At 33.1% G+C, this 25,724-nt stretch overlaps 1 protein-coding gene across 11 annotated transcripts in view; it reads right to left on the reverse strand.

Annotated features, from left to right (window-relative positions):
• Positions 1–9,261: 9,261 nt before the first annotated feature.
• CD36 (CD36 molecule) overlaps positions 9,262–25,724 on the reverse strand; it is a 143,929-nt gene continuing 127,466 nt past the window's right edge. For all 11 annotated transcript variants that reach the window (XM_056799494.1, XM_007504025.2, XM_056799490.1 and 8 more), the window contains 7 exons: positions 23,422–23,491; positions 21,291–21,478; positions 18,289–18,407; positions 16,700–16,773; positions 15,885–15,939; positions 14,413–14,577; positions 9,262–12,339 (listed from right to left, as the gene is read on the reverse strand). In XM_056799494.1, coding sequence (XP_056655472.1) covers positions 14,413–14,577; positions 15,885–15,939; positions 16,700–16,773; positions 18,289–18,407; positions 21,291–21,478; positions 23,422–23,491 — 671 coding nt within the window. In that variant the 3' untranslated portion in view covers positions 9,262–12,339. The remainder of the gene's footprint in view (positions 12,340–14,412; positions 14,578–15,884; positions 15,940–16,699; positions 16,774–18,288; positions 18,408–21,290; positions 21,479–23,421; positions 23,492–25,724) is intronic.

Genomic DNA, 25,724 nt, shown 5'->3' on the forward strand with positions numbered 1-25,724 from the left:
ATGGGTAGAGTAGGGGTCCTCCCATAGCAAGGAGTTTTCTCCCCTAAAGGAGTCTTAAGTACGGTGAAGTAGAGGTCCTCCCATTTCTGATCCTGGCGAGTTCTCACATGTTTCTCAGTAGGGAATTTGTTCCAATTAAGAATTCCCCGATGGGCAAATTTTTAACATTCACAAGTCTGAGAGATTTCAAGATTTACAACCTGAAGTCCCTATAAATATTTTTGTACATGTATTTTTCCTTATTATCTCTTTGGGGTATAAATCCAGCAGAGGAATGCTTGGATCAAAGGAAGACAGTCTTTTAAAGCTCTTTGGGAATAATTTAACATTGTCTTCCAGGATGGTTGGATCATTTCCCAACTCCACCAGCAATTCATTAGTGCCCAAATTTTACCACATCCCTTCCAACATTTATTACTTTCCTTTGCTGTCATATTAGTCAATATGCTACATGTGAGGTGAAATCCTTGGGTTGTTTTTAGTTGCATTTCTCTAATTAGAAGAGATTTAGAACCCTTTTTCATATGCTTCTTGATAATTTTGATGTCTTTATCTGAAAACTGTCTATTCATGTCGCTTGTCTTTTCATCAAGTGGAGAATGGCTTGATTTTTTATACAATTAATTTAGTCCTTCATTAATCTGATAAATTAGGCCTCTGTCAGAGGTTTTTGTTATAAAGATTTTTTCCCAATTTTTTGCTTTCCTTCTAATTATGGTTGCATTGGTTTTGTTTGTACAAAACTTTTTTAATATAATATAATAAAAATTATTCATTTACATTTTGTAATATTCTTTATTTCTTTCTTGGTGGTAATTTTTTCCTTTCCTATAGATCTGCCAGCTATACTATTCTATGTTCACCTAGTTTACTTATAGTTTCCTTCTTGATATTCATGTCATTTACCCATTCTGAATTTATCTTGGTATAGGGTGTGAGATGTTCATCTAGACATAATCTCTCCCATATTGTTTTCTAATTTTCCCAGGAGTTTGTGTCAAACAGTGGGTTCTTGTCCCAAAAGTCTTTGATTTTATCATATGCTATCTTGCTGAGGGAATTTACCCCAAGACTATTCCATTGATCCTTCCTTCTGTTTTTTTAGCCATTAACATATTGTTGACCACTGCTTTATAGTTCAATTTAAGATCTAGTACTGTTAAGACCCCATCTTTCACATTTTTTCCATTAATTCCCTTGATACTCTTGATCTTTTGTTCTTTCAATTGAACTTTGTTATAATTGTTCAAATTCAATTTAAAAAAGTTTCTTCGTAGTTTGATAGGTATGGTACTGAATAAGTAAATTAATTGGACTAGGATTGTCATTTTTATTATGTTATCTCATCCTACCCATGAGCAATTAATTTTTTCCAATCATTTAGATCTAATTTTTATTGTGGGGAAAGTGTTTTGTAGTTGTGTTCATATAATTCCTATGTTTGTCTTGGCAAATAGATTCCTAAATATTTTATATTGTCTAGGGTCATTTTAAATGGAATTTCTCTTTCTAACTCTTGCTGCTGAGTTGTATTGGAAGTATATAGAAATGTGGATGATTTATGTGAGTTTATTTTGTATACTGCAAGTTTTCTAATGTTGATTATTTCGACTCGCTTTTTAGTTGATTCTCTAGGATTCTTTAAGTAGATCATCATATCATCTGTAAAGAGCTATAACTTGGTCTCCTCATTGCCTATCTTAATCCTTTAAATTTCTTTTTCTTCTCTAATTGCTACTGCTAGTGTTTCTTATACATTGTTAAATAATAAAGATAATGGGCATCCTTGCTTCACTCCTAATCTTACTGGGAAGGATTCTAATTTATCCCCATTGCAGGTGATATGTGCTGATGGTTTTAGATATATACTGTTTATTATTTTAAGGAAAGGCTCATCTATTCCTATACTTTCTAGTGTTTTCAATAGGAATGAATATTATATTTTCTCAAAGCCTTTTACTGTATCTACCTAGATGATCATGTGATTTCTGTTGCTTTGGTTTGTGAATCTTAAAATTTCTCAGACTCTACCTTGGAACATTATGTTAAGGTTATGGTTAGGGATATTCCCATTTAAAGAATGGAGGAACTTCATCAGGAATGTATTGGGAACTTTAAAATTACTCCACTCATACTTAGGCATACTTTAGGGGAAGATAAAGTTGTAAAACTCCTTAGTGAACAATGAAAGTACTTAACTCATACTTCTAGTGAGGCCAAAAGCCCTTAAGCTAGATCTATTTTTAGATCTAATACAAAAGGGTGCTAAGTACCTATGAAGGTCAAATTAATCACTGAAAGGTCAGGCAACTTGGAAGGGACAACCTTAGCAAAGAGGTGTGAAATATTCAGAAGTTTTAGTCTACCCAGAGAAGATGATAACAAGATGCAAATTAAGAAGGTGATAACAAGATGTGAATTAAGAATTGTCAGTCTTTTGGAAAACGTCTCCTGTGATTGGTAGATGTGAAAATTTAGGGGAGGTGGCCTAGGAGAAAATTCTCTTTAAAAGGAGGTCAGAGGCCTCTGGACTTAGTTCAGCTTAGGAAGCTGAATTGGAGGTCTCTTGGTGGCTAAACTTAGTTGAGCTCAGGAACTGAACTGGAGGGTCTCTCTGAACACTAGAGTTTTGCTTGGGACAATCTTGTGGTGAGTGATTAAAGACTGACTTAGTTTTCTCTCTTAAAAGAAAAGGCCTAGGCCAATGGCCTAGGCCCTAGCCTTCTTATTATTTCCTCTTACTGTCTCTCTCCCTTTCTTTAATTCCTTCATTTGTATTAATTAAAATCTCCATAAAACCTAGCTGACTTGGGTATTTCATATTTGGGAATTTTTCCCATGGTGACCACTTATTTTTTATTTAAATCAAGACACTAAAAATTATCTTTATGCTTTTGGCAATTCAAAGGCTTGAACCCATATTTTTGTGGTCACAGTTTATGGCAACCATTCTTTTTGTCTGTAACATGTTGTTGATATGGTCAATTATGTGAATGGTTATTCCAATATTAAACTATCCTTGCATTCCTGGTATTAATCCCACCTGATCATAGTGGATAATTCTTGTGATCACTTACTGGAGTCTTTTTGCTAGTATTATATTTAAGATTTCTGCATCTATGTTCTTTAAGGAGATTGGTCTATAGTTTTTTCCTCCAGTTTTGGTCTCCCTGGCATTGTAATCAGTACCATATTTGCATCATAAAAGAAATTTGGTAAAACTCCATATTTTCTTATGTTGTGAAATAGTTTGTATAATATTGGGATTAGTTGTTCTTTAAATGTTTAATAAAATTCATTTGTGAATTCATTTGGCCCTGGGGTTTTTCTCTTAGGGAGTTTTTTGATAGCTTGTTCAATTTCTTTCTGATAGAGGATTATATAAGTATTCTATTTTCTCTTCTGTTAATCTAGGCAATTTATATTTTTGTATATATTCATCCATTTCACCTAGATTGCCATTTTTATTGCCCTATAATTGAGCAAGATAGATCTTAATAATTACTTTAATTTTATCTTCAATAGGGGTGAGCTTGCCCTTTTCATCTTTGATACTTTTAATTTGATTTTCTCCTTTCCTTTTATTTTTTTATTACCCAGTACTTTGTCTATTTTATTTTTCAAAGTACCAGCTCCTAGTCTTATTTATTAATTCAATAGTTCTTTTTGTTTCAATTTTATTAATTTCTCCTTTGACTTTTAGTATTTCCAATTTGGTTTTTATTTTGGGATTTTTAATTTGTTCTCTTTCTAGTTTTTTAATTTGAATGTCCAATTTATTGACCTCTTCCCTTTCTGAATTGTTGATATATGCACTCAGGGATATAAATTTTTCCCTGAGTACTGCTTTGGCTTCACCCCCTAGGGTTTGATGTGATGTCTCCTCATTGTCATTCTCTTCAATGAAATTATTGTTTCTATTGTTTGTTCTTTAATCAACAGATTTTGGATAATCATATTATTTAATTTCCAATTAGTTTTTGATTTGATTTGCCTCTCCATGTACCCTTATTAATTTTAATTTTTATTGCATTATGAGCTGAAAAAGCTGCCTTTATAATTTCTGCTTTTTTCATTGTTTGGCATTGCTTTTATGCCCTAGTACATGGTCAGTCTTTGTGAATGCTGAAAAGAAGGTATATTTCTTTTTGTCCCTATTTTTTTCTCCATATATCTATTAACTCTAATTTTTCTAGAATTTCATTCACATCTCTTACCACTTTTTTATTTATTTTTTGGTTTGATTTATATGGATCTGATAGAGGAAAGTTCAGGTCCCCCACTAGTATAGTTTTACTATCTACTTCCTCCTTAAACTCCAATAGTTTCTCCTTTAAAAATCTAGATGCTATACCATTTGCTGCATACATGTTGAGTACTGTTATTTCTTCATTGTCTATACTGCCTTTTATCAGAATGTAATTGCCTTACTTTTCTCTTTTAATCAGATCTATTTTTACTTTGACTTTGTCAGATATCATGATTGCAACTCCTGCCTTCTTTTTCTCAGTTGATGCCCAATATATTTTGCTCCAGCCTCTTTCCTTTACCCTATGTGTGTCTACCTGGATCATGTGTGTTTCTTGTAGACAACATATGATGGGATTTTGTTTTCTAATACATTCTGCTGCTTCCATTTTATGGGTAAGTTCATCCCATTCACATTCAGAGTTATGATTGCCACCTGTGTATTCCCCATCATTTTGTTTTCCTCACCTAGTTTTGGCTTTTCTTCTTTTACTATTTCCTTATAAACCAGTGTTATGCTTTTAATTCGTCCCCCTTTTCCCCACCCTTATCTTTCTTTCCCACCCCATCTCTTCTTATTCCCATCTTATTTTTCCTTTAAGGTCTATTAAATTCCCTCTCCTCCCTTCCTTTCCCTCCCTTTTGGTTATAGACCCAGTTCTCTTGCCCTTCTGAATATCATATTCCAAGCTTTGGAATCCTTTAGTGTGAAGGCTGCCAGATCCTGTGTAGTCCTCATTGCTGCTCCTTTATATTTGAATTATCTCTTTCTGACTTCTTATAATATTTTTCCTTAGTTTATAATCTCTTGAATTTGGCAATTACATTCCTGGCAATTATTTTTGTGGATTTAATTTAGAGGATGATCTATGGACTCTTTCATTGTCCATTTTGAGCTCTTGTTCAAGATTATCAGTGAATTTTTCTTGAATAATTTGTTTTAATATGATTTCAAGGACTCTGTTTCTTTTCCAGGTCTTCTGGTAGACCAATGATTCTCATATTGACTCTCCTAGATCTGTTCTCCATCTCCATCATCTTCTCAATGAGGTATTTCATGTTTCTATTTTTTCATTCTTTTGACTTTGCTTTATTAATTTTTGTGGTCTTGTGAGATCATTAGCTTCTACTTACCCAATTCTAGTCTTTAAATACTGAATTTCAGCTATGATCTTTTGATTTTCCTTTTTGGTTTGGTCTATCCTGCTTTTAATGGCTTCTAGTAGGTCAATTCTATTCTCCAATTTGCTAATCATTTCATATGATTTCTGGGCTTCTTTTTCCAAGTGGGAGATCCTGTCTTTTAAACTGTTATTTTCTTTTTTTAATAACTTTCATTTCTATTTTTTTATTTTTCTTGTCATGTTTGTTCAATCTTTCTTACTTGTTTCTTGAATTCCTTTTTGAGTTCCTTCAGAGCTTGTGACCAATTTCCATTTTTTTTAGAAAGTTTGGATGTATGTGCTTTTTTGTCACTCTCTGCTGTCATTTCTATACTCTGCTATTTTTCTCCATAGAAGTTATCCAACATCAGAGGCTTTTTCTTATTTTTTTAGTAGTTATATGTTGTAGTTCTTGGGTGTTGGTGGCCAGTATTATGCTAATCACCCCCCCCAAGAACCTAGAGATTGCCCTGAGCTTGCTCTGACTCTGGTGCTGTAGTTTGGGAGCAGGAGAGATGATCAGCTCATGCTTTGGTAGGTATTACCCCTTATAGCTTGGAAATGCCCAAACTCTGCCTACCTTCAATGTTGAGCCCTAAGGTAGAGCCCCTTTACTCATCTGATTTTTATTTTTTAATATTTTGAGGTGATTTATATTAGTCAGTTGTGAGGAGAAGATCCTTGCTTCTACTCTGTGGCCATCACAGCCTGTTCTCTTTTTATTTCTAAGCTAAGTTACCCATCCTGAGCCCCAGGGCCTCACTTCTAACCCCCGACAACAATATCATTTTCCTAGGTCATCTATATGCAAAGGGCAATGCCAACTCATGAAAAGCCAAAAGAAATAATTCCTGAGTGTCAGTAAATTAAGGATCATTTGCGTAGTTCTATATCCCTCCCACAAATTTCTAATGCAGGTTATGGCTAAGAATAAGGAGACATATCCTATATTAAGAGACAAAGATATAATATCAAGTACCTGGACACTTTTTAGGAAGTATTATTTGCAAGTCAAAAAGTTCTTAATAAAGTTAGAATAATCTCAGGGCTAGAAAGAATTCTAAATATCATTTATTCCAACCCCTTCATTTTACATGTGAAGAAACTGTGGAAGAGAGAGGCTAAATTTGCCCATCATTCTCTTTGTAGTTAATGGTAGAGATAACAGGTTTTCAACTCTATATCCAAAATTCATTCCATTAAGATCAAAGATTGTTAATAGATAATGACCTTGTTCTTTATCTAATTGAGCCCATTTTCCAGATGAAGAAATTGAGGTCCTCAAATTTAAATGCCTTGTTCATAAGTCATAGGAATGGAGCTCAGAACTACTGATTCAAAACCTATTGTTCCTTATTTTCTTTCTTTCTTTTTCAAAATCATTTCATTATTTTCATGAATATGTTTAGTGAAGAATGATGTATAGTTGTAAAGAAAATATCAATGTGAGGCTCTTATTCTAATTCAGTCAAATAAACAGGAAAAATGAACAAAAAATCTTTTCATCTCTTCTCTATGGATGTGTTTTCTTCCAAGAATAGAACATTTAACTTTAGGTCTATGTCTGCCATCTAGTGGCTAGTTCAGGGACATGTTAAAAACCCAATAGGTAAGAGATGTAGATTGGCCTGGTCCTGGAATCTTGCTTGCTATTTCTTCTTCCAGCATCTAATCTATTGAGAGAGGGAACTTTCTGACAATTTATTATGCTACTTCGCTTCACTCTTCTCTTTTATATGCAAAATTTCTAGATCACCTGTTTTCACCATAAGAATTCTGAAGCATAGTGAAGAGTGATAAAAGAAAAAAGAAAATTGCAGGCTGCATCAAGGGGATTAAGTGGAACAAGGATGTGGTGAAAAAGGAAGTCTTTGGGGTACAAATGGGATTAAACTCATGCCTGATAAGGGCCAAGGAATTGATTCTAGGTTGCATGGATGCTCCATTGCAGAATGATGGAAGACCTATGAAATACTGGGAAATAAAACAGTCCAAAAGCAGCTAATACCTAAACTGATAAATGGCATAATTTTTTTATTACATATCAAAAGCTGAGGATCTTTGATTATTGATGGAGGTATTCTGGGAAGGGTTGTAATTAGGCTTGCTTAATATCAGTGTGGGACAAATGTTCATTCTGTAAAACAATAGAATTTTTATACTGGTCTGCCAGATTCAGTTAGTAACCTGCCTCCAAAGGGTGGAGAGGAGAGGAGAGAAGAGGAGAAGAAGGCTCTGAAATCCCTTCAAGGTCTATCTCTGTTATTGTATTATAATAGTATTGAAGAATTATTCAAAATCCACTTTGAAGCTGTGTGAGCTTGGACAAATCATTGAATTTACTGATCCTCCGTTTCCTCATGTGTAAAATGAACCTATTGAATTAGATGACCCTGGAGATCCTGTTCAGTTCTATATCAAAGAATAAGTTAGGAATGTGAATATGTAGGAAATCTGTATTGAATTTGGCACTGGACAGAAAGCTCTCTGATATTGACCTTATCAGGGGTTACTGATGGTTTATATCATAACTGTATGTTTGAATGTATAATTTCTTGTGGGAGAATAAAACATTGTCACAACAAATATTAGCCACAAATATTCAGCCACAAGGGAAAAGTTCTAGTTGGTGTAACACATCTTAACCAAGTGCAGTGGGGAAAGATAATATTTTTCTATTATTTTATTTGAACCTTTTGTTGCAGATTAACTTAAGAAATAATCACTTCACCTGATACTGTGTTCAGAATAAGAATTAGTTTTGAGGAAGTAAAAATGAAAATTATTGAATTATTGAGGAATTAAGAATTAACATCTTAGAAGATTCAGGTACTTGACCCTGTGGTTGTCTCTGTTTTCTTTTTAATCATCATTAAAAATGATCTGAAGGGGGCTGCCAATCAAATTTCAACTCACCAACTTATACTAACTTATAGATTTATTTTATTATTCTAACATCAAAGTCAAAATATGGACATTTAAGAATTGCAAAGCATTTGTGTTCCTAATTCCTTAAGTGGGATATTTATACAAATTGTTCACACTAAATAGATTCACTGTGTAGACTTACTTTTTAGTATAGCAAATACACATAGAATCAAATTAATGTCATCATTAAGCAATAAAGCGTCCCTACAATGTTTTCCAAGGTTATATGGAACATTAAAAAAACCCAGCAAAACAATCTTGTATTATCTATTCCACTATCCTTTAGGACTATGTATAAATATAATTAATTTTTTCATTGGTTTTGTCATATGGGGATATTTTGGGAAGTAGCATAGTTTAGAAAAAAAAATTATTACTTTGGAATTAGAGGTTCTGAGTTTAAGTCTGGGTACTAACATTAGTCATATGACTAAGATAATTCACTTAATCTCCATGGGCATCCATTTCCTCAACTGTAAAACAACAGCATTGGACTATATCTTTAATATCCCTTATATATCTCCTTCCATCATCCTACAACAGTGATGGCAAACCTTTTAGAGACAAAATACCCAAACTACAACTATCACATCAGATGTGAGCACCCCACCCCCCACCCTTTACCCAAGACAGGGGAAAGAGGAGGTGTTCCAATTGGGCTGCTTGGTAGTTGGGCTGTGATGTGTGTGAAAAGGGGGAAGAGAGAAGCTCACTTTGGCACATGTGCTGTAAGTTCATCAACAACAGTGAGGAAATATGCTTAAATTTTAACTGAAAATTAAATAGGAATAAAGGCACAAAATGATCAATCCAAACAATATAAAGAGAATGTCTATACAGCTAAATTTAACATAATAACACCACAAATACATGAAATAGCAATAACAATAAGAGGGGAAAGGAAGCAAAAAAAAACCTTGAATTTTTTTTTAGTAGTAGAAGCTTATTTATTTTCACACATATTTCAAAATGGTGTTATTATGAGTCATGAACTTGAAAGGCATAATGTTCTGTATTTTCAGTATAAATATAAACTATTAATTCATTTGGGAATTATTAGTTCAGTTACCTTGCAATAAAAATAAAAGGCTGAGGGTACCTTTGGAGGAAGGAGAAGCACAATTCTTTTAATAAGTATGTAAAGAGACCAAAATTATAGAAGTATCCAGAATGCAATCAGGATGGCTCCAAACATCCAAGATTTCCATGTTTTTGTGGGAAAGGAAATGCAGAAGCATCATTACTACTCTGCTCCTGCTATGGGTAACTTTAAATAGAAAACTGGGTCATCCCTCAAATTAAACTCCAACAGGGAAAAAATGGTTTGTCTGTAGCTCAGATATTTATCATGGGTCATTAAAAATATAGAAAATGATTGAGACATTATTGCACACATACACATCTTTTAAAACAAGCATTCAGCCCTTTTAACAAAGTTAAATTTCAATACATGAACAAGCTTTATATAACTACACCTGTTGCTTTCACAAGCAGTGCTAAATATATATATATATATATAATATACATATTTTTTCTGAGAATCCAAGCACAATATCACTTTTTTTTTGTTTCTCAGCTCACATATTAACAGCAGGAAGCATTGATTTTGTCTTAAAAAACTAGATGTTTTTCAAATGGCAATTTTTATGCACAAAAACCAGTTTTCGAGGATTTTCATGAATTTTTTGTAATCAAGATTAAGGATGAAATGTGCTTTTCTGTCACTCTGTGTAGGTTTGTATTTTTTTAATCATGCATTTCACCCATAAACAATTACAAATCCTCAAACATTTAACCCCATTGAAAACTAGCCAGTCAGTCATTTGAAAAAAAAAAGCACTATTTTTGCACAAATACACAAGAAATACAACTATGAAAAATCCACCCATCACGTTTTCATATGAAAAACATAACTTTCTCTCTTTGATATTGTCTTTTCAACAGTGAAAAAGTGTTCAGTTTACTATGGAATCTTTTCAATACAGACATCATGCATATAGTCATAGAATTTTAAAAATTTGAAATGAATTGTCTAGAATATAAAAGGAGTGCCAAAAAGTTAAGGCTACATTTAAACAACTAATGCACATGGGGAGAGAAAACAACCAACTTCACCCCTTTGCTTGAATCGGGGCCAGAATTGATTATGAATGTCACTATGTCACTAAGTTCTAGCAATATTACCCAGCCGCACTCAGGTCTAATTTGGATTGAAAAGGACTGTTTATCTAGGCATTGGGGACTGGAGGTAGATCATATACCCCAAGGTATGTTAAACTCATCCTTTATCTACTAGAATATAAAGACTTTGTTGTTATTTTTTAATCTTCCCGATAAGTTTTCATTGACAGAAGTCTAAGTTTTTTCTTTCAAATGAGATTTCTTAAGGGTTATGTGACTATATGTTATCATATAAATTCTTTTGGTTATCTTATTGACTGGTTAATATTTGAAAGTATATTTTTTATGTCACAGTAAACCAATCAGGGTTTGATTTAACATACTGATATCCATTTATATCTCCCACTCAACTCATTTTGTTATATCTTTTCTGACTTCTTCAAGGAGATTTTCCCTCCAGACCTGCCAAGGTACTTATTGAGATTTAGAAATTGGCATACATGTTCCCAATTTTAATATAAAAAGTGTAATGTTCTGTTTCTTGGTTTTATGCTAGACTTAAAAAATACATAATTATTTTGCTGTTTCTTTCTATGCTAGAAACACAAAGTGAATACTTCTAAGAAGAGTGAACTCTTTTTGCTACCATACATTGGTGTCATCAATGACTAAAGAATAAACAAGTCATTAAAAGCCCTATAAATGGGGAGGGCAAACTCCTCCAAGAGCACCTCAATTTTTGATGACTATTTTTTTAAAGTGAACTAGAGAAGGAATGAAGGTATTCCTGCCTTTTCTTCCCCAACCCTTCAGAAAAAAGTCAAGTTGAAGGGTAATCAAATAGCAAAACTTAGAACCTGGGTGAAAAAAGATACCTTAAAATATTCAGATTTGGGGAGAACAAAAAGAAAGCATAAGAGCTAAATGAAAATGAAAGAACAGAGTATTATAATATAGGACTAACTGAAATAATTTGAGTTTTAAATCAGGCCTTTTGGGAATTGCTGTGCATTCCTCCATTATACTATCACAAATGCAGTTATTAATATACACGTTCTATCATTGATTTATAGTCCATAATGCAAAACTCCTATGATTCACAGCTCTGATCACATTGCAGCATTCTGCAATAACCAATCTTAAGTCTTAGAAGATTCAAAGGCTATACTCACAAGTTGTTTTTTGGGGAAAATAACCAAGCTCATCTTCATAAAAATAAAAAGACAGGTGATTGAATGGTCTTCATTTTCATGAGCACAAGATAAAGAAGAACAAGGATTATGCTTGAGCAAAAAGTACTTAATGTCTTTTTTGTTTCTTTCCAAATCGGTTATCTAAGGTAGAAAGAGTTGTTCCAATATTAATATATTTCCCATTGACATTTCAAATTAGTTCTTTCTGATGAAGAATTGGATTGTCTTAGAGGGAAAAAAAATACAATCAACCTTATATTGTCACTATCTATAGACAACACAGTTGCTGACAGCTTATTTACCCTGGAACATTCAGGAAGAGGGAAGCACAGTCCTACTGTCCTATGAAGACTTCAAATTTTATACTGATTCTCTCTCACTGATCAGTACTAGAGATAGGAACAATTCCTCATCTAAAATTGTGTTCTATGCACTTTGCAACCAATTCAATCATGATGCATTTTAAAAGATCTGATGGGGGCATGGTATTTTATTTACTGTAATAGCATCCTAATAATAGTCCTTCATAAAAAGCATTGCTGTTTAGCTTAAGATCAATTTCTCAGCTTCTCTTTAGAATAGTTTGTGCACACAAACTATGTGAAATCTTGATTATTTGAGTCAATGTTACTGAAGATCTTGATCATGACATGGTTTTCATCTGTATCCAAAATGTCTCTTGCTACCTGTAAAAGTAGAAAGAAAAGTTAATAAGCTGGATTCAGTATACTTTTTTGTTCTGGTTACTTGACAAACCAATTCTCCAATCCCTGGGCTGCTGAAAATTGACAAAAGGAAAAAGCATTTTCTCAGGAGTAGTAAAGACAAAACTTTATCCTATGTTCATATGATTTATATGCCAAAGAATAAGATGAAGATATAAGGCTGTGGTAATATAACATAATGAATAGAGGATTCTTTTTATAACATTATAATAGGCTTAAATGAAGATAATACAACAATTATATTAAGCTTATAACTAATTCAATGAACATTTATTAAGTGCATCAGACACTGCTCTATGCTCTAAGGGGATACAAAAGGAGGTAAAAGACAGTACTTGCATACAAGGAGCTTAAAATCTAATGCAAGAGACAACATGCAAATATATATGAAAGGCCACTTATACTCAGGAAAAATAGGAAATAATTAACAGAATGAAAATGCCAAAATTAAGAGGAAGTGGGGAAAGTTTTCCGCAGACGATGATAAGTGTTAGAGAATAAGGTTTTAAGAATACTGAAAAGGTAGACAGGAATTAAGTTATGGAGGGCTTAGATTGTCATACAGAGAATTTTATATTTGATGTTGAAGGCAATAGGTAGTCCCTGGAGTTTTTTGAGTAAGGAACTGATGTGATCAGACCTGCATTTTAGGAAAATCTCTTTAGTGACTGAATGGATAAAATGTTATTAAAGGGTATTTATTTTATATGCTTGTATATTTGAATCTTTTATTTATTTATTTTGTTGGATGAGACAAATAGAATTATAGAGCAAGCTGTCTCTCGAGTATAACCACATGTCTAACATATGGTGACCATCTGATCCTGAGGAAGTCATCTCAAAATTCTGTGTTCAAATCTTGCCTCTGACATATATTAACTACATGACTGTGACCACTTCATTTAGCCACTCTGTGCCCTAGTCAGCTCTGTAAGAATATAAGCCATAGAAGGATTGTCATTCTTCACTAAAGGAAGATTCTTCCATATCGGGATTTCCCAATTTTATTGAAATAAATCTACATCATAAACCATTTTGGCAAATGAAATTTTTTAAAATTTATCCTTTAGGTAACAATTCTGAATGACTGTCATTCATAGAGATGTCAGACAGTTTATGATGCATTTCTATGAAGTGACACAATAATAATAATAATAAATTATTCTTTCCTTGCCCAAAAAGGATACTTTAAAACCAATGTACAGAAATGACATGAAAGAGAAAAATTCTTCTTTATATTAAATTGAGATTGAGCAATTAATATGGTCTCCTAAATAATATGAACTAAATAAAAACAATAAAAGCAATAACAATGATAATAACAACAAACACCCAGTATTTATATAGAATCTACTATATTCTAGGCACTATATTATGTGCTTAGAAATATTATCACATTTGAACCCTCACAATAGTCTTGGAAGTAGATGTTATTATTTCAATTTACAAATGAGTAAATTGAAAGGTTTAGTGATTAGCCCAGAGTCACACAACTAGTGTCTGAGGAGGTATCTGAACTCAGGTCTTCCTGTTCGCAGTTCCAGCACTCTATCCATCATAACCACCTTGCTTCTTTATTAGCTAAAAAACTGGCCTGCACAGGACACTTTAACATCAAGTTTTCAAGGTTGATTAAAAAAAATTCTCATTTTATCTTTTTTCAAGGTTGATTATAAAAATTATCTCATTTTATCTTAACAACAACCTTGCAAAATAGTGAGTTCCTCATCATAAAAAATTTAAGCAGATTCTGGATGGCCAGATTTTTCTAGAACATAAATGTTCCCACTGAAATGGATCCACATGAACACTAAGGTGCCTCCCAACTCTAAGAACCTATGAGGATTTACCTTTTCTACGTCTCACCTTCTATCTCCAAGTCCCACCTAAACTGTAGCATAAGGAAATGGTGAGGTGTTCATACAGAAACACTTACTGCCCTCAGGGGTATGACTCATTCTTGACAATACCATCAAAACATCAAAAGCAGTGAGCTCTGCTATGGTACCTCCAGCTTTCTGGAGATGTACTTACTTATTTCACTTTCTTTGACCTGCATACACAATATGCAATCATGGATGCAACAAAGGTCACGATGCCAACAGTGAGTAAAACCATTTCTACCAGACCCAAAAGGCTTATTTTGCCAGTGACTTGTTTTCTGAACATTTCAGCTTTCTCATCACCAATGGTACCAGTCTGAAATCAAGACAAAGTACTATTACTTACGAAGCAGTAAAACGACACTATGAAACTATGAATACATAACACATTCTCTTCTTGCATTCTTGGGTGTGCCTGTTTACACACACACACACACACACACACACACACACATACACATACACATACACATGCATGCATGCACACACACACAAACATATAACTAAGATGCTTAAGTAATTGTGGTAACTAGGATTTGTTAGGCGCTACCTCAGAAAAAATGAGAACTAGGCCTATGACTCTCTATTTAAGAGGAAAACCTGGATCCGTGCCCCGAGTTCTGCCTGCTAAAGTTTTTTACTCTGGTTCAAAATAGACATGGAATAAATATATACATGCAAAATGCATCGAATCATTTGTTACTTCAAATTTGTTCATCTCATTTGCTTCTCTCTTTCCATTGTACTTTTCCCTTATTGCAAATATAGTATCTACCTCTATCAATCTTTTGTTTCTGATCAGTTCCTTTCTCTTTTGCAAATGAGGTTAGGACTGAATGAATGATCAAATTTGGACCAGCGGATTGAAACTAAAAGTTATTGAGCCCTAGACATTTTTAATGTTTTTTTTTTCTTAACCTCTTTTTCTTTCCAGTAAGTTACATGGATATTAACAGGGATTGATGACTGCCTAAGATTCTAACCAGCAGTAAGAGTCATCAGCTATTCCAGGTTGTCATCAGCCATTTGATCACCATGATATCATTTAATGAAGGACCTTTCCCAGTAGTAGAAGGAAAGTTCAGTCTTTTCTTTCATTCCCACTCCAGGTGCTCAACATGTTTATTAGCTCTGTAACCAGTTGTCTTGGATAATTACAAAACAGTTTAAAAGTCTCTAAGCAGCAATCTTATCATATTTCTAAACTCATCCTTCACTTGGAATTATGAATATAAATGTGCTTCCATGTGATGAGACTGGATGAATGGATTAAGGAGGTACAGATCTCTAGAATTCTCTTTTGTACAAGACCCTGTAAAAATAGATGTTTGAAATTAATGTTTAAGATAATCCTAATGGTACTAAAAAGGCCGAACTTATTCTTGCTTTATCTGGATAAAGAAAAATTTTTCTATTCTAATCTAATTTTGGCCATGTATTCAAATAGAAACAAACACAGACACAGACACACATGCACGGGCACACAAATGATTAGTATTGCCTAAATTAATCGATATATCCAGTCCCAAAGCTTAAATAGATAATAGATAACATTTTGAAGTAAATGTGGGGTGGGAAAGAGACCTTCTGGCCTTTAGTAGTTAAAAGAATCAAAATATTCACCTCATTAAGCCAAAGAATTGGGATAAGGTAGTTCCTTTTCAATTTACTTAAAGTACTGTAAGAAAATGAAAGTTAGGTTTTTAAAAATTGAAATATGCATTATTAAGTTCAATCATTTATTAACCACATTTAATAAGTAACAAATTGTGCTAAGTGTTAGGGCTACCAAGATGAAATCAGACAGTTCCAACCCAAAAAGAGCTTCAGTCTTCTACATGAAGTGATTTGTACACCTAAAATAAGTACAAGGCAAGGTGTAGTATCAGAAAGGTAAATGAGAGGTGTGTATGAAGTACTCTAGACAAATGTGAGAAGGGGGTAAACATTTTATGTGCATCTTTCTGTGTATATGTATGTTTTATGTGTGCATGTATGTATTCTATAAAATTTTAATATATTTAGCACATAGTATATACATACATGCAAGAAATGTTTGTGTATGCGTGTGTGTATGTGTGTTTGTATGGGGCCAGAAGAGGGAAGTCTTCATGAAAGAGATGGTACCAGAGCCAAAGATGGAAAGAAAAGAAGGATTTCAAAAGATTGACTACTCAGAGGCACAAATTGGCATATGGTTTAGCTATTATTTTGAATGTGCATGCCAATTTGTGCCTCTAGGTAGTCAGTCTTTTGAAATCCTTCTCATTAAATGAAAGTTATTTGCAAAATAAACAAATAGATATTTGGTTTTTAAACTTGATGACATCTGCAGTTTGTCCTTTTATAGGTTCAGTTCACTTGCTCAATTTGGTCTAATTAAAAGAGATTTTTTAAAAATCCTTATTAAAATTCTAAACCAGAAACTGAAAACTTACTCAATTTTTTTTACAGGTTTAACAAGTATGTTAACCTGTAGTCGTTTTGCAAATTGCAAAGTAAATCCAGTGATCTAAAATGAAAAAGAAGGAAATAAAATTAACCAGACATACAGATTGTGTATATATATATATATATATACACACATATACATATATATATTGAGTATCACAAATATATTATTAGGTTTCTTATATAATAATAATAATTATATTGTGGTAGATTGGGGTTTGCAAAACATTTTACATACATTATTTCATTTAATTTTCACAGAGCTTAAACCCATTTTTACAGATGAAAGAAATGAGCCTGACAAAGGTGACTTTAATTTTCTCAGGATCAAATAGCTAGTAAACGTATGAAGCAGGATTTGGACTCAGGTCTTCAAGTTCAGTGTTCTATCAACTCAACCCAGTATGCATATATGATTAAGCATACCTGTATGTTTATATGTATAAATGTTTCTGTAGAAATATATATGTTCTCTATAAGATAGACAGGTGTGTATATATATTATATATGTGCACATACATATGCAAATGTGTGTATATTCACACACAGAGCAAACATGATAGCAACCAGATTACATTATTCAATAATTTTGTATTTGATAAATTAGACTAGCAGCTGATCCATCCCATGTGATCATTAAAATAACATATGGCTAATTCTGACATAGCTTTAAAAGATGAATTGATAACTTAGTAAGCAAGGTAAAGAAGGCTTGGTTACAGTATTGTTGGAAAGTTTTTCAAAATAATAGATCCTTAAAATCTTGAGAATATTATTAAGTTCTGATTTCAGCTAAAAGAACTGCTTTGTGGAAGTTTTTCTCATTACAAATTAAAATAAGATTATCTGGATATTGCATAATCATTTTAAAGGTCATAGAGATAGAGATATTCAAGGGACTTTGGGCTTCACTTGGTCTTATATATGAGAAAATAGTCCCTTGGAAGTTAAATGACTTGCAAAGGTTACTTAAATCATGAGAATAAGAGGCCAGATTTTTTTTTTAAATCCAGATCCTCTGACTCCATTGTACTAGGTAGAAAATTCAACGTATTTATTATGTCAGTAAGCTGACAGCAGCTTACATTTTATAGTGGGGAACAAGGCACACATAGTGGAGAGAGAACTAATCTGGGGGCCAAGAACTGGTACAAATCCTACCTCTAACACATTCTGACTGTAAATAACAATAACATTACAAGCCCAGCCACTATCTCAAACATTTACAAAACTTTTCCAAAGTACTTTACAACTATGAACTCCTCTGATCCTCAGAATTTTAAGTAGCTCAAGTATTAGAATTCCTATTTTTTTGATGAGCAAAGTGAGATTCAGAGAAATTAATGTCCCTTCTCAATGTCACCCAGCTAATTGAACCCAGGTCTGACTCCATCAGATGATGCTGATTTCCAAAAGGAGACCACCATTGGGAAAGCTTTATAAATTTAGAATGGAGGAGGAGGGAAAGACACAAAATGAATGTGGGGTAAGAAAAAAGCATAAGCTTGCTGAGCACAAGTAGTTTTTAAAATGTAATTCTCATCACAAGATTATTATCCTTTGCCTATCTGCTTACAGGTTCAACATCCAAATATGTCCGATGCTCCTCTTCATTTGGATTTAACCCCTCAATAGGTTCTGGCACATCAGGGCTTGCATGTAGAAAGTGAGGAAGTGAAATATACACTGGCTTTCCTATAAGAAAAGACAAAAAAGAAATGGACATTTTAAAGAGCCCTTTCCTTTTTAAACATTCACAAAAGCTGACACAAAATAAATAGTTGAAATGAAAAATGCACCTTACTTCCAAGACTAAGGCAGTAGGGGAAAAAAAAGGTCAAGCATAAATTTCTCATGTTGGTGTCAGTAAACGGTGTTCAAAAGTGTCCTGTTGACATTAAAATATTGCAGGGTGGAAAGAGTACTGGCTTGATATTAGGAAGACTCAAGTGTGTTCAAATACCATTTTTCCATACATAGAGGAAAGGTGTCCCTGGACATTTTACTTGAATTCTTAGTATCTCTACAAAACTCTAAAGGCAGAAATTTGTAGACCTAGTACTAATCTGCATTTGTAACACTAAGTGGATGAATTCATAGCTCTGATCAAATAAAGAAATAATCCCTTTACAAGAAGGTAACTGATGTTCAGATTTCATATTTGTAGATACTGTCATCTGAGGGCACTTGAAGAGCACAACTATCTATGTATGCTCTTTCATCCTTTCTTATCTTTGCCATAGTTTTCCATGAAAATACGTTGTGTTAAAGAGCACCTAGGAATCACTAAAAGTCCTGCCTAACTTCCTACATGCCATTCCTTCTTCCTCTATTCAATTTTGGCTCAGCTCACTATACATTTTTAGCATTTTATTTTATAGATGGATGCACTAATGTACTAATTCAAAGAGTGACCATCTAATCACATGCATATTAATTTAGATAAATTGCATTAATCATTCATTTTCTCTTTCTTTGCTGTCCTGGAAGGCTGATATCTTCTGAGGAATAATGGATCTCATGAGCATTTTAGGGATTGATATAAACAATATAGTCTTATCTATCTTTCCCTTTTAAATTCTTCATCTTTCAGGACAACAGTAAAAACTTTTTGTAAGAATGTTTATCCTACTTCAACAACTTGCCTGAGATCAATAATCAAGATATCAATAAACAGTTATTTAAATCACTATACTTATTATATAATTTTGTATATTGATAGGAGATATTAGAGAATAGACCCTTAAGGACTTTTGCTTGCCAGATGACTTTGTAAAAGAAAGAAAAAAACTAATAATAATTAATACATAATGTTTTAAGGTTCACAAAGCATTTTATAAGTATTTTATTATTCTCACAACAATCCTGTATTATTCCATTTTACAAATGAGTAAGTTGAAGTGGAGATTTAAGGGAGTAGCTCATGGTCACATAGCTAGTAAAGATCTGAGGTCAAATTTGAACTCTGACCTTCAGACTCCTTGTCCAGTGTTCTAATTGTGCAACACAGTTGCTTCTAACATCTGTAACACAATGAAAACTTGTATTTTTAATCCTTTCAGAACAATTTGAGACTCTTGATTATGTAGTCAGTTGTAGGAAATCCTGCCTATTTCCTTCTTATTTTTAATCAAAGATACCCAGGCACAGTGGTAGATCAAATTATCATTTCATAATGATTTTATTTAAAAAAAGTGGGAAGGTCAGTCAGCTGATATGATCTCAATTTAAAAAAAAAAGCACAAGCCCATGGTATTTTGTCATTTTTCATTTTCCCTTTTTATAATTATGTTGAAAATTGATTCCTCAATGTTCTCTTTAAATCATGCCACCTTCCCATCTATTCTTTGTAATTTTCCTTTTTTAATGACCTTTTACCTTTCTCATTTAGTGACCTCAGTGTCCACATATGGTTAGTTTTACTACACTCAGGAATGAGAATAGCTTATTAAATTATTAGAAAAGAAATCTGCCACTGTTAGTTACAGTTTTTTTATTTGGAATTGATAATTTCAAAATGTGAAAAGAAAAATGAAGAAATTAGGCTTAAAGTGAATTCTTTTGAAATTTTCAGAAAATGAACTGCTTTGAAATTGAAGACTAGAATAGAATATTTTTATTTCCTTTTATTTCCTTTATCAACTTTTCCCTCCAACCCCCACTCCCTCCTCATATGCTTTAACTTTCTTCCCCCCAAAATTTCTGTTAGCAAAAGTACAATGTGAATATGTACAAATGCATATTATATATACATGTATAAGTATATGTGTATATACACATAGCTATGTATATATGTATATATGGATTCATGTTTCAACATATACATATATCTCTATATGTGAGTATACACAAATATATGTGGATATATATTTACATGTAGAAATAGAACACAGTAAAGTGAGAAAAATCAACAAGTTAATTTTAAACATAATTTGTGATTGTACATAAATTAATTTGGCAAGTGACATAATTAAGTGTCAGAGAGACAATATACTTTAGTCCTTTAGTTAAATCCAACCTTTGACTCATTTTTGCTGTATAAACACAGGAACATTGCATAACCTCAGTGTTAGAGGCAATTCTCCAAAGTTAAAAGTTGTTGATTAATTATCGATCTATATCACTAGAGAAAACTTTTATATCAGAAGTTCATACACTAATGAAATCACAGGTCAAGACTAAAAATAAGAAGTCTAAATGAGCCATGGCATTTTGGCTTAGGGAATGAAGAGGGTTGAGGGGCAGGAGCATGGGGTAAAGAATTAGTTCAAATGGAAATGGGTAACTCAGGAAGCATAAGGTATTATTTGAACAGTTAATTTCATTTTACTCATATTCTTAAAGACACATTAAGTAAAGAAACAGCAATTTACATAGTTGTGAGTCCTAATTTTCATAACCTATGGTAATCCAATTTGAAATGTGGAGTCTTGCTTTGAAACAAATTTTCTAATTACCATTCTCCAAATTTTTTAATCATTTTATCTCATTAGATTTTGAAACTATATTCTATGAATAAGAAAGTGAATATTCTAGTTGAGCAGTGCTATTGATCCACTACAATAATATTTCACTCACTGTCTTTGCAGGTGCTAATGTCCAGAACACCAGCTGAGGTGCAGTTCTTTGAGATAATTTTTTCAGTGCAGAAACAATCATTATCTGGATTTACAGTAGGTGATGCAAATGCCTTAGATGGAAGGACAAATCGGTAGACTGGGATCCCTTTCAGATTAACCTCATGTTCAAATTCAGCATATATTGACCTAAAAGTAGAAAAGATACAGCTTTGTTCCAGACATAGTTGAAAGACACTTTGCAGATGTTCTTACATTTCTTTCCAACCTTGTTGTTAGCTAGGGCAATAAAAGTCTTGTGAAATTTTTAAACTTTTCCTTACTCAATGGTGATAAAGTGAGGTTATGAAATGTTACAGCCATACTGTGACCTAGAATCTGAAAGGGAAATATTTTTTCTTCTTGCTGTCAGATATTAGGGAGTATTTCAAAATTCTGAACTAGAATTTTGACAGTGATTTTAAAACTTATATCCTGTATAATAGGCATATCTTATTTTAATGTATTTGTTCAGGTCAATGATTATTTAGGGAAAAGTGAATGTTTAAAAAAATATGAACTATAATACTATGAAGCAGAGTAGCATAGTTTCTCATCATAAAAAACCTCTTAGATTTCCTAAAAAGTATACTTGTTGCTGGACAGTAGTGCTGGATTAAAAAAAAAACACAATAATAGTAGGTAAAAGAAATAGAAAGCCATTTTCTTTTAAACTGTCAGATAACAGTCTCTTCTGAGATCAAGGGAATCCATCCTAAATTCCTTCAACTCTCTTCCTCTATACTTCAAAACATGTTTTTAAACATTTTCTAGTTTAGAGGGGAAAAAGTCTTCTCTTTGTAAATGTTAATTTTTCGCCCTGAAAACTAATCCCATTTCCTTCTAGAGGATTGTGTTCTAACATTCCTAGTCTCATGACAATTCAATTTCTCCTTCTCCAGTCTTTCCCCTCCATTTGCAAACAAGCTTACCTTTCTCCCACACTAGAAAGTCCCCACCTTTATTTTTCTCCTTTTATGGCCAACATTTCTTGAAAAGTGATTCCATGCTTACTGCCTCTACATCCTCACCATTTATTTAGTCCTCAGTCTCTTTATATCTAGCTTTCAGCTCTATCACTCAAATGAAATTATGTTCCCAAAGGTCACTGACCCATTCTGCCCTACTTGCCGGAAGGCGTCGACCTGCTGATCAAGCTCTTTTTCTTCATAAGTTTCTATCTTGTTTACATGCTACTATATGATCCCAGCTTCCCATCTGTCTCACTAACTACTCCATTGTTTCATCTGCTGGTATTCTCTTCCTCTTCTATCTCAACTCTAAGCCTGTCCTGGGACTTCTTGCTTATACTTCTCCTCTCTCATTTCTTTATATACCTCTCATCTTCTCATGTTCTATCACTTTATGCAAATGATTTCCAAATTCTTATCTTTCTCAATTGCATGGTTTCTAACTAATTTCTGACACATCTCCTTGAATTTACAACCAGAAAAACAAATTGAACCTGCCTCTCAAAAGAACACATTGCCTTTCCCTCCAAGCCTGCCCCTCTTCCTGACTTTCTTATGTTTGTTAATGGCACTACATGCTCCAGTCAACACAGGCTTGGAACTCTGTACTGACTTCATCTCATCACTCTCACTGCCTACACTGAACCAGCTGTTACTTCCCTCTGTGGCATTTCTTGTGAATTTGTCTTTTCCTTTCTATTTTAAAGGGCTAACTATCCTGGGATAGGTCCTTCTTATCAAAACTTGGGCTTGACTTCTAAGCCTCCAATCTCATCTACCTACAATATATCTTTTATACAATTTCCAGATTGATCTTCCAATTCATACATCATTGCTCTATGAAGAAAATTTAATGGTATCCTGCTGACTAATAATTTTGATTAATTTTCTTAATTTAGCATTCAAAGCCTTCCATGGTCAGAATTCAGATTCTTTTCTAGCCTCATCTTACCAAAGTATCCTTTAATGTGCTAACCAGATATTAATGACGTCTATGCTATTTTTCGTTGGCCAGAATATAAACTGCTTATTAATATGGGTTCTTTATTCTTCCACTAGTCACTGTGGGAAAGAATAATTGTAATCTTGAAATGCAATTCAAAGAAATATTCTTGGTTTTACCTGCAAATATCAGAGGAAAAGAACCTCAATATCCTGGTCTTCTCCACAAAAGGAGGAAATGATGCTGCATCTGTTTTTAAAATAAAGACAAACAAATGGGAAACTAATCAGATTTTTCTGGGTGGAGTATTGTATGTTAGAAAAGTCTTCTCACAAATAAAATCTGAATTCATGTGTTTTTCATGTTGAATCAAAATTTTTCTCCCATTAAAATAAAATAAAGAATTTAGAAATGAATAGAAAATGATGATTTCATTTCATAAAAAGTATAAAATGGCTAATTGTGGTTGTTAAAAAGGGAGGAAACTGATGATTTGATTTACACATAGTTATTGGCTCATTCGGTAAATATTTGGAGTGCCTCAGATTTTCACCCAAAAGCCAGTACATATTTTTATTATCTTTTATTTGCCCCAGAAATGATTATATAATTGTTTAAAAGAGTTATAAAACTCTTACCAGATGCAAAGTTTCCTGTTTAAGAATTGGAAAATTTAACTAGTAATGGTGGGGGTGGGAAAGAAGTGACTGTAGGCTCACTTGCTCACTAACTAGTAACTTAGACAGATACCTAGATAGGAATCTGCTACCTATTTTATATACAAAGCATTGCTGATAAAATGTATATATATATATATGCACACATGTGTATCAACTCATACAAAGTTATATGCAAAATTGTTGTTCTTTAGTCAGTTGGAAATGACTTTTTGTGAATGCATTTGGGGTTTTGTTAGCAAGGATATTGGAGTGGTTTGTCATTTTCTTTTCTAGTTTATTTTACAAATAAGGAAACTGAGGCAAGTAGAGATGTGACTTGCCCAGGGACACATAGCTAATAAGTGTCTGAAGCATCATTTGAACTCAGGTCTACCTGACTTCAGCCTCAGACTCTATGCATTGAGCCACTAAGCAGCCCTTTATACAAATTAGGAGAAACTATTCATTATATTTGACTCAAAAAATCAACCTTCTACTTAATATAATGCTTTCACCAAGACTAGCCACCATTTAACTGTCATAATTAAAGAAACACACTATCTTTGATCATTAGTCCTGCCCTGTTCATTTTTTGCTCCTTCCTTTCCCCATCTAATTCTAATATCCAAGTTTGGGAAATGTTAAAGGAAGCAATTCTTTTTTTTTTTTAATATATTTTATTTGATCATTTCCAAGCATTATTCGTTAAAGACATAGATCATTTTCTTTTCCTCCCCCCCCCCAACCCCCATAGCCGACGCGTAAGTCCACTGGGCATTAGATGTTTTCTTGATTTGAACCCATTGCTTTGTTGATAGTATTTGCATTAGAGTGTTCATTTAGAGTCTATCCTCTGTCATGTCCCCTCAAAGGAAGCAATTCTTTGGCACATTAGGGAGCAATTAGAAATGTTGTGAGATTTGTATAAAATCTGGCCATATCAGGGAAGAGGGGCACAAAGTCTGACTTGGTTTTACCTATCTTTATCCAAAAACTGTGGCCTGGCCCTTGTCAACAACTGTGCCTAATTAACAAAGGAAAATTTCAAATTTGTGTTGCATAAAGAACTAGAAATGAAGAAATAGCATTAATGCTTAATTATATTTCAAAGATCCTTATCACATCTGATCATTTGATTTTCCCATTATATCATTTTAAACTGATTGAAGAGAGCAAGGGAAAGTGTCTTCAGTGAAAGAACAACTATTGAAAACTTGTTTTCTTAGGTTTGGGTCCCCAAAGTGCTGTTACTAAGAAAGCATCCTCCAGGGACTTACTCTTGGTCCTCTCTTCCAGCCCCATTTATTTCTGCTTCATTCTCATATTATTCTTGGATTTTTCTCTTAAATATCTTTTTTTTCCAGAAGGGATATTTCTGAATTATTTCCCTTGACTATCCTAGAACTCTGTCAGTCCTCATTTAATAAAATTCACATTAGACTGCCTCCCACCATGGAGCAAAATGTTTCTTGTTTTGTTTTGTTATTCATGGAAGTTTTCTTCTTTAGTAAAAATGGAGACCTGCTATTTAGAGATAATGCAGGATACTTTCTCTTTTTGTATTTACAGAAACATAGTTTTGAAGAACCGTTTTAAGTCAATCATACCCTGCAATTTCAATTTTCATATATTATAATAACTTCAATTCCAAATCAGAATAGTTATTGTTATTTATTACAATAGCATGTCTACAAATTTGCTATAATTCTTTGACCAATATGTTCATTCATTAGGAGACTGGGAATAATGGAGAAAAGGAAAACTTGCAAAAGACTCCAGAATAAGTATTCTTAAAATCAAAAACTATAAAATGACAGAATTTA

The sequence above is a fragment of the Monodelphis domestica genome, chromosome 5 (genome assembly GCF_027887165.1).
Source record: "Monodelphis domestica isolate mMonDom1 chromosome 5, mMonDom1.pri, whole genome shotgun sequence".
Taxonomy (NCBI): domain Eukaryota; kingdom Metazoa; phylum Chordata; class Mammalia; order Didelphimorphia; family Didelphidae; genus Monodelphis; species Monodelphis domestica.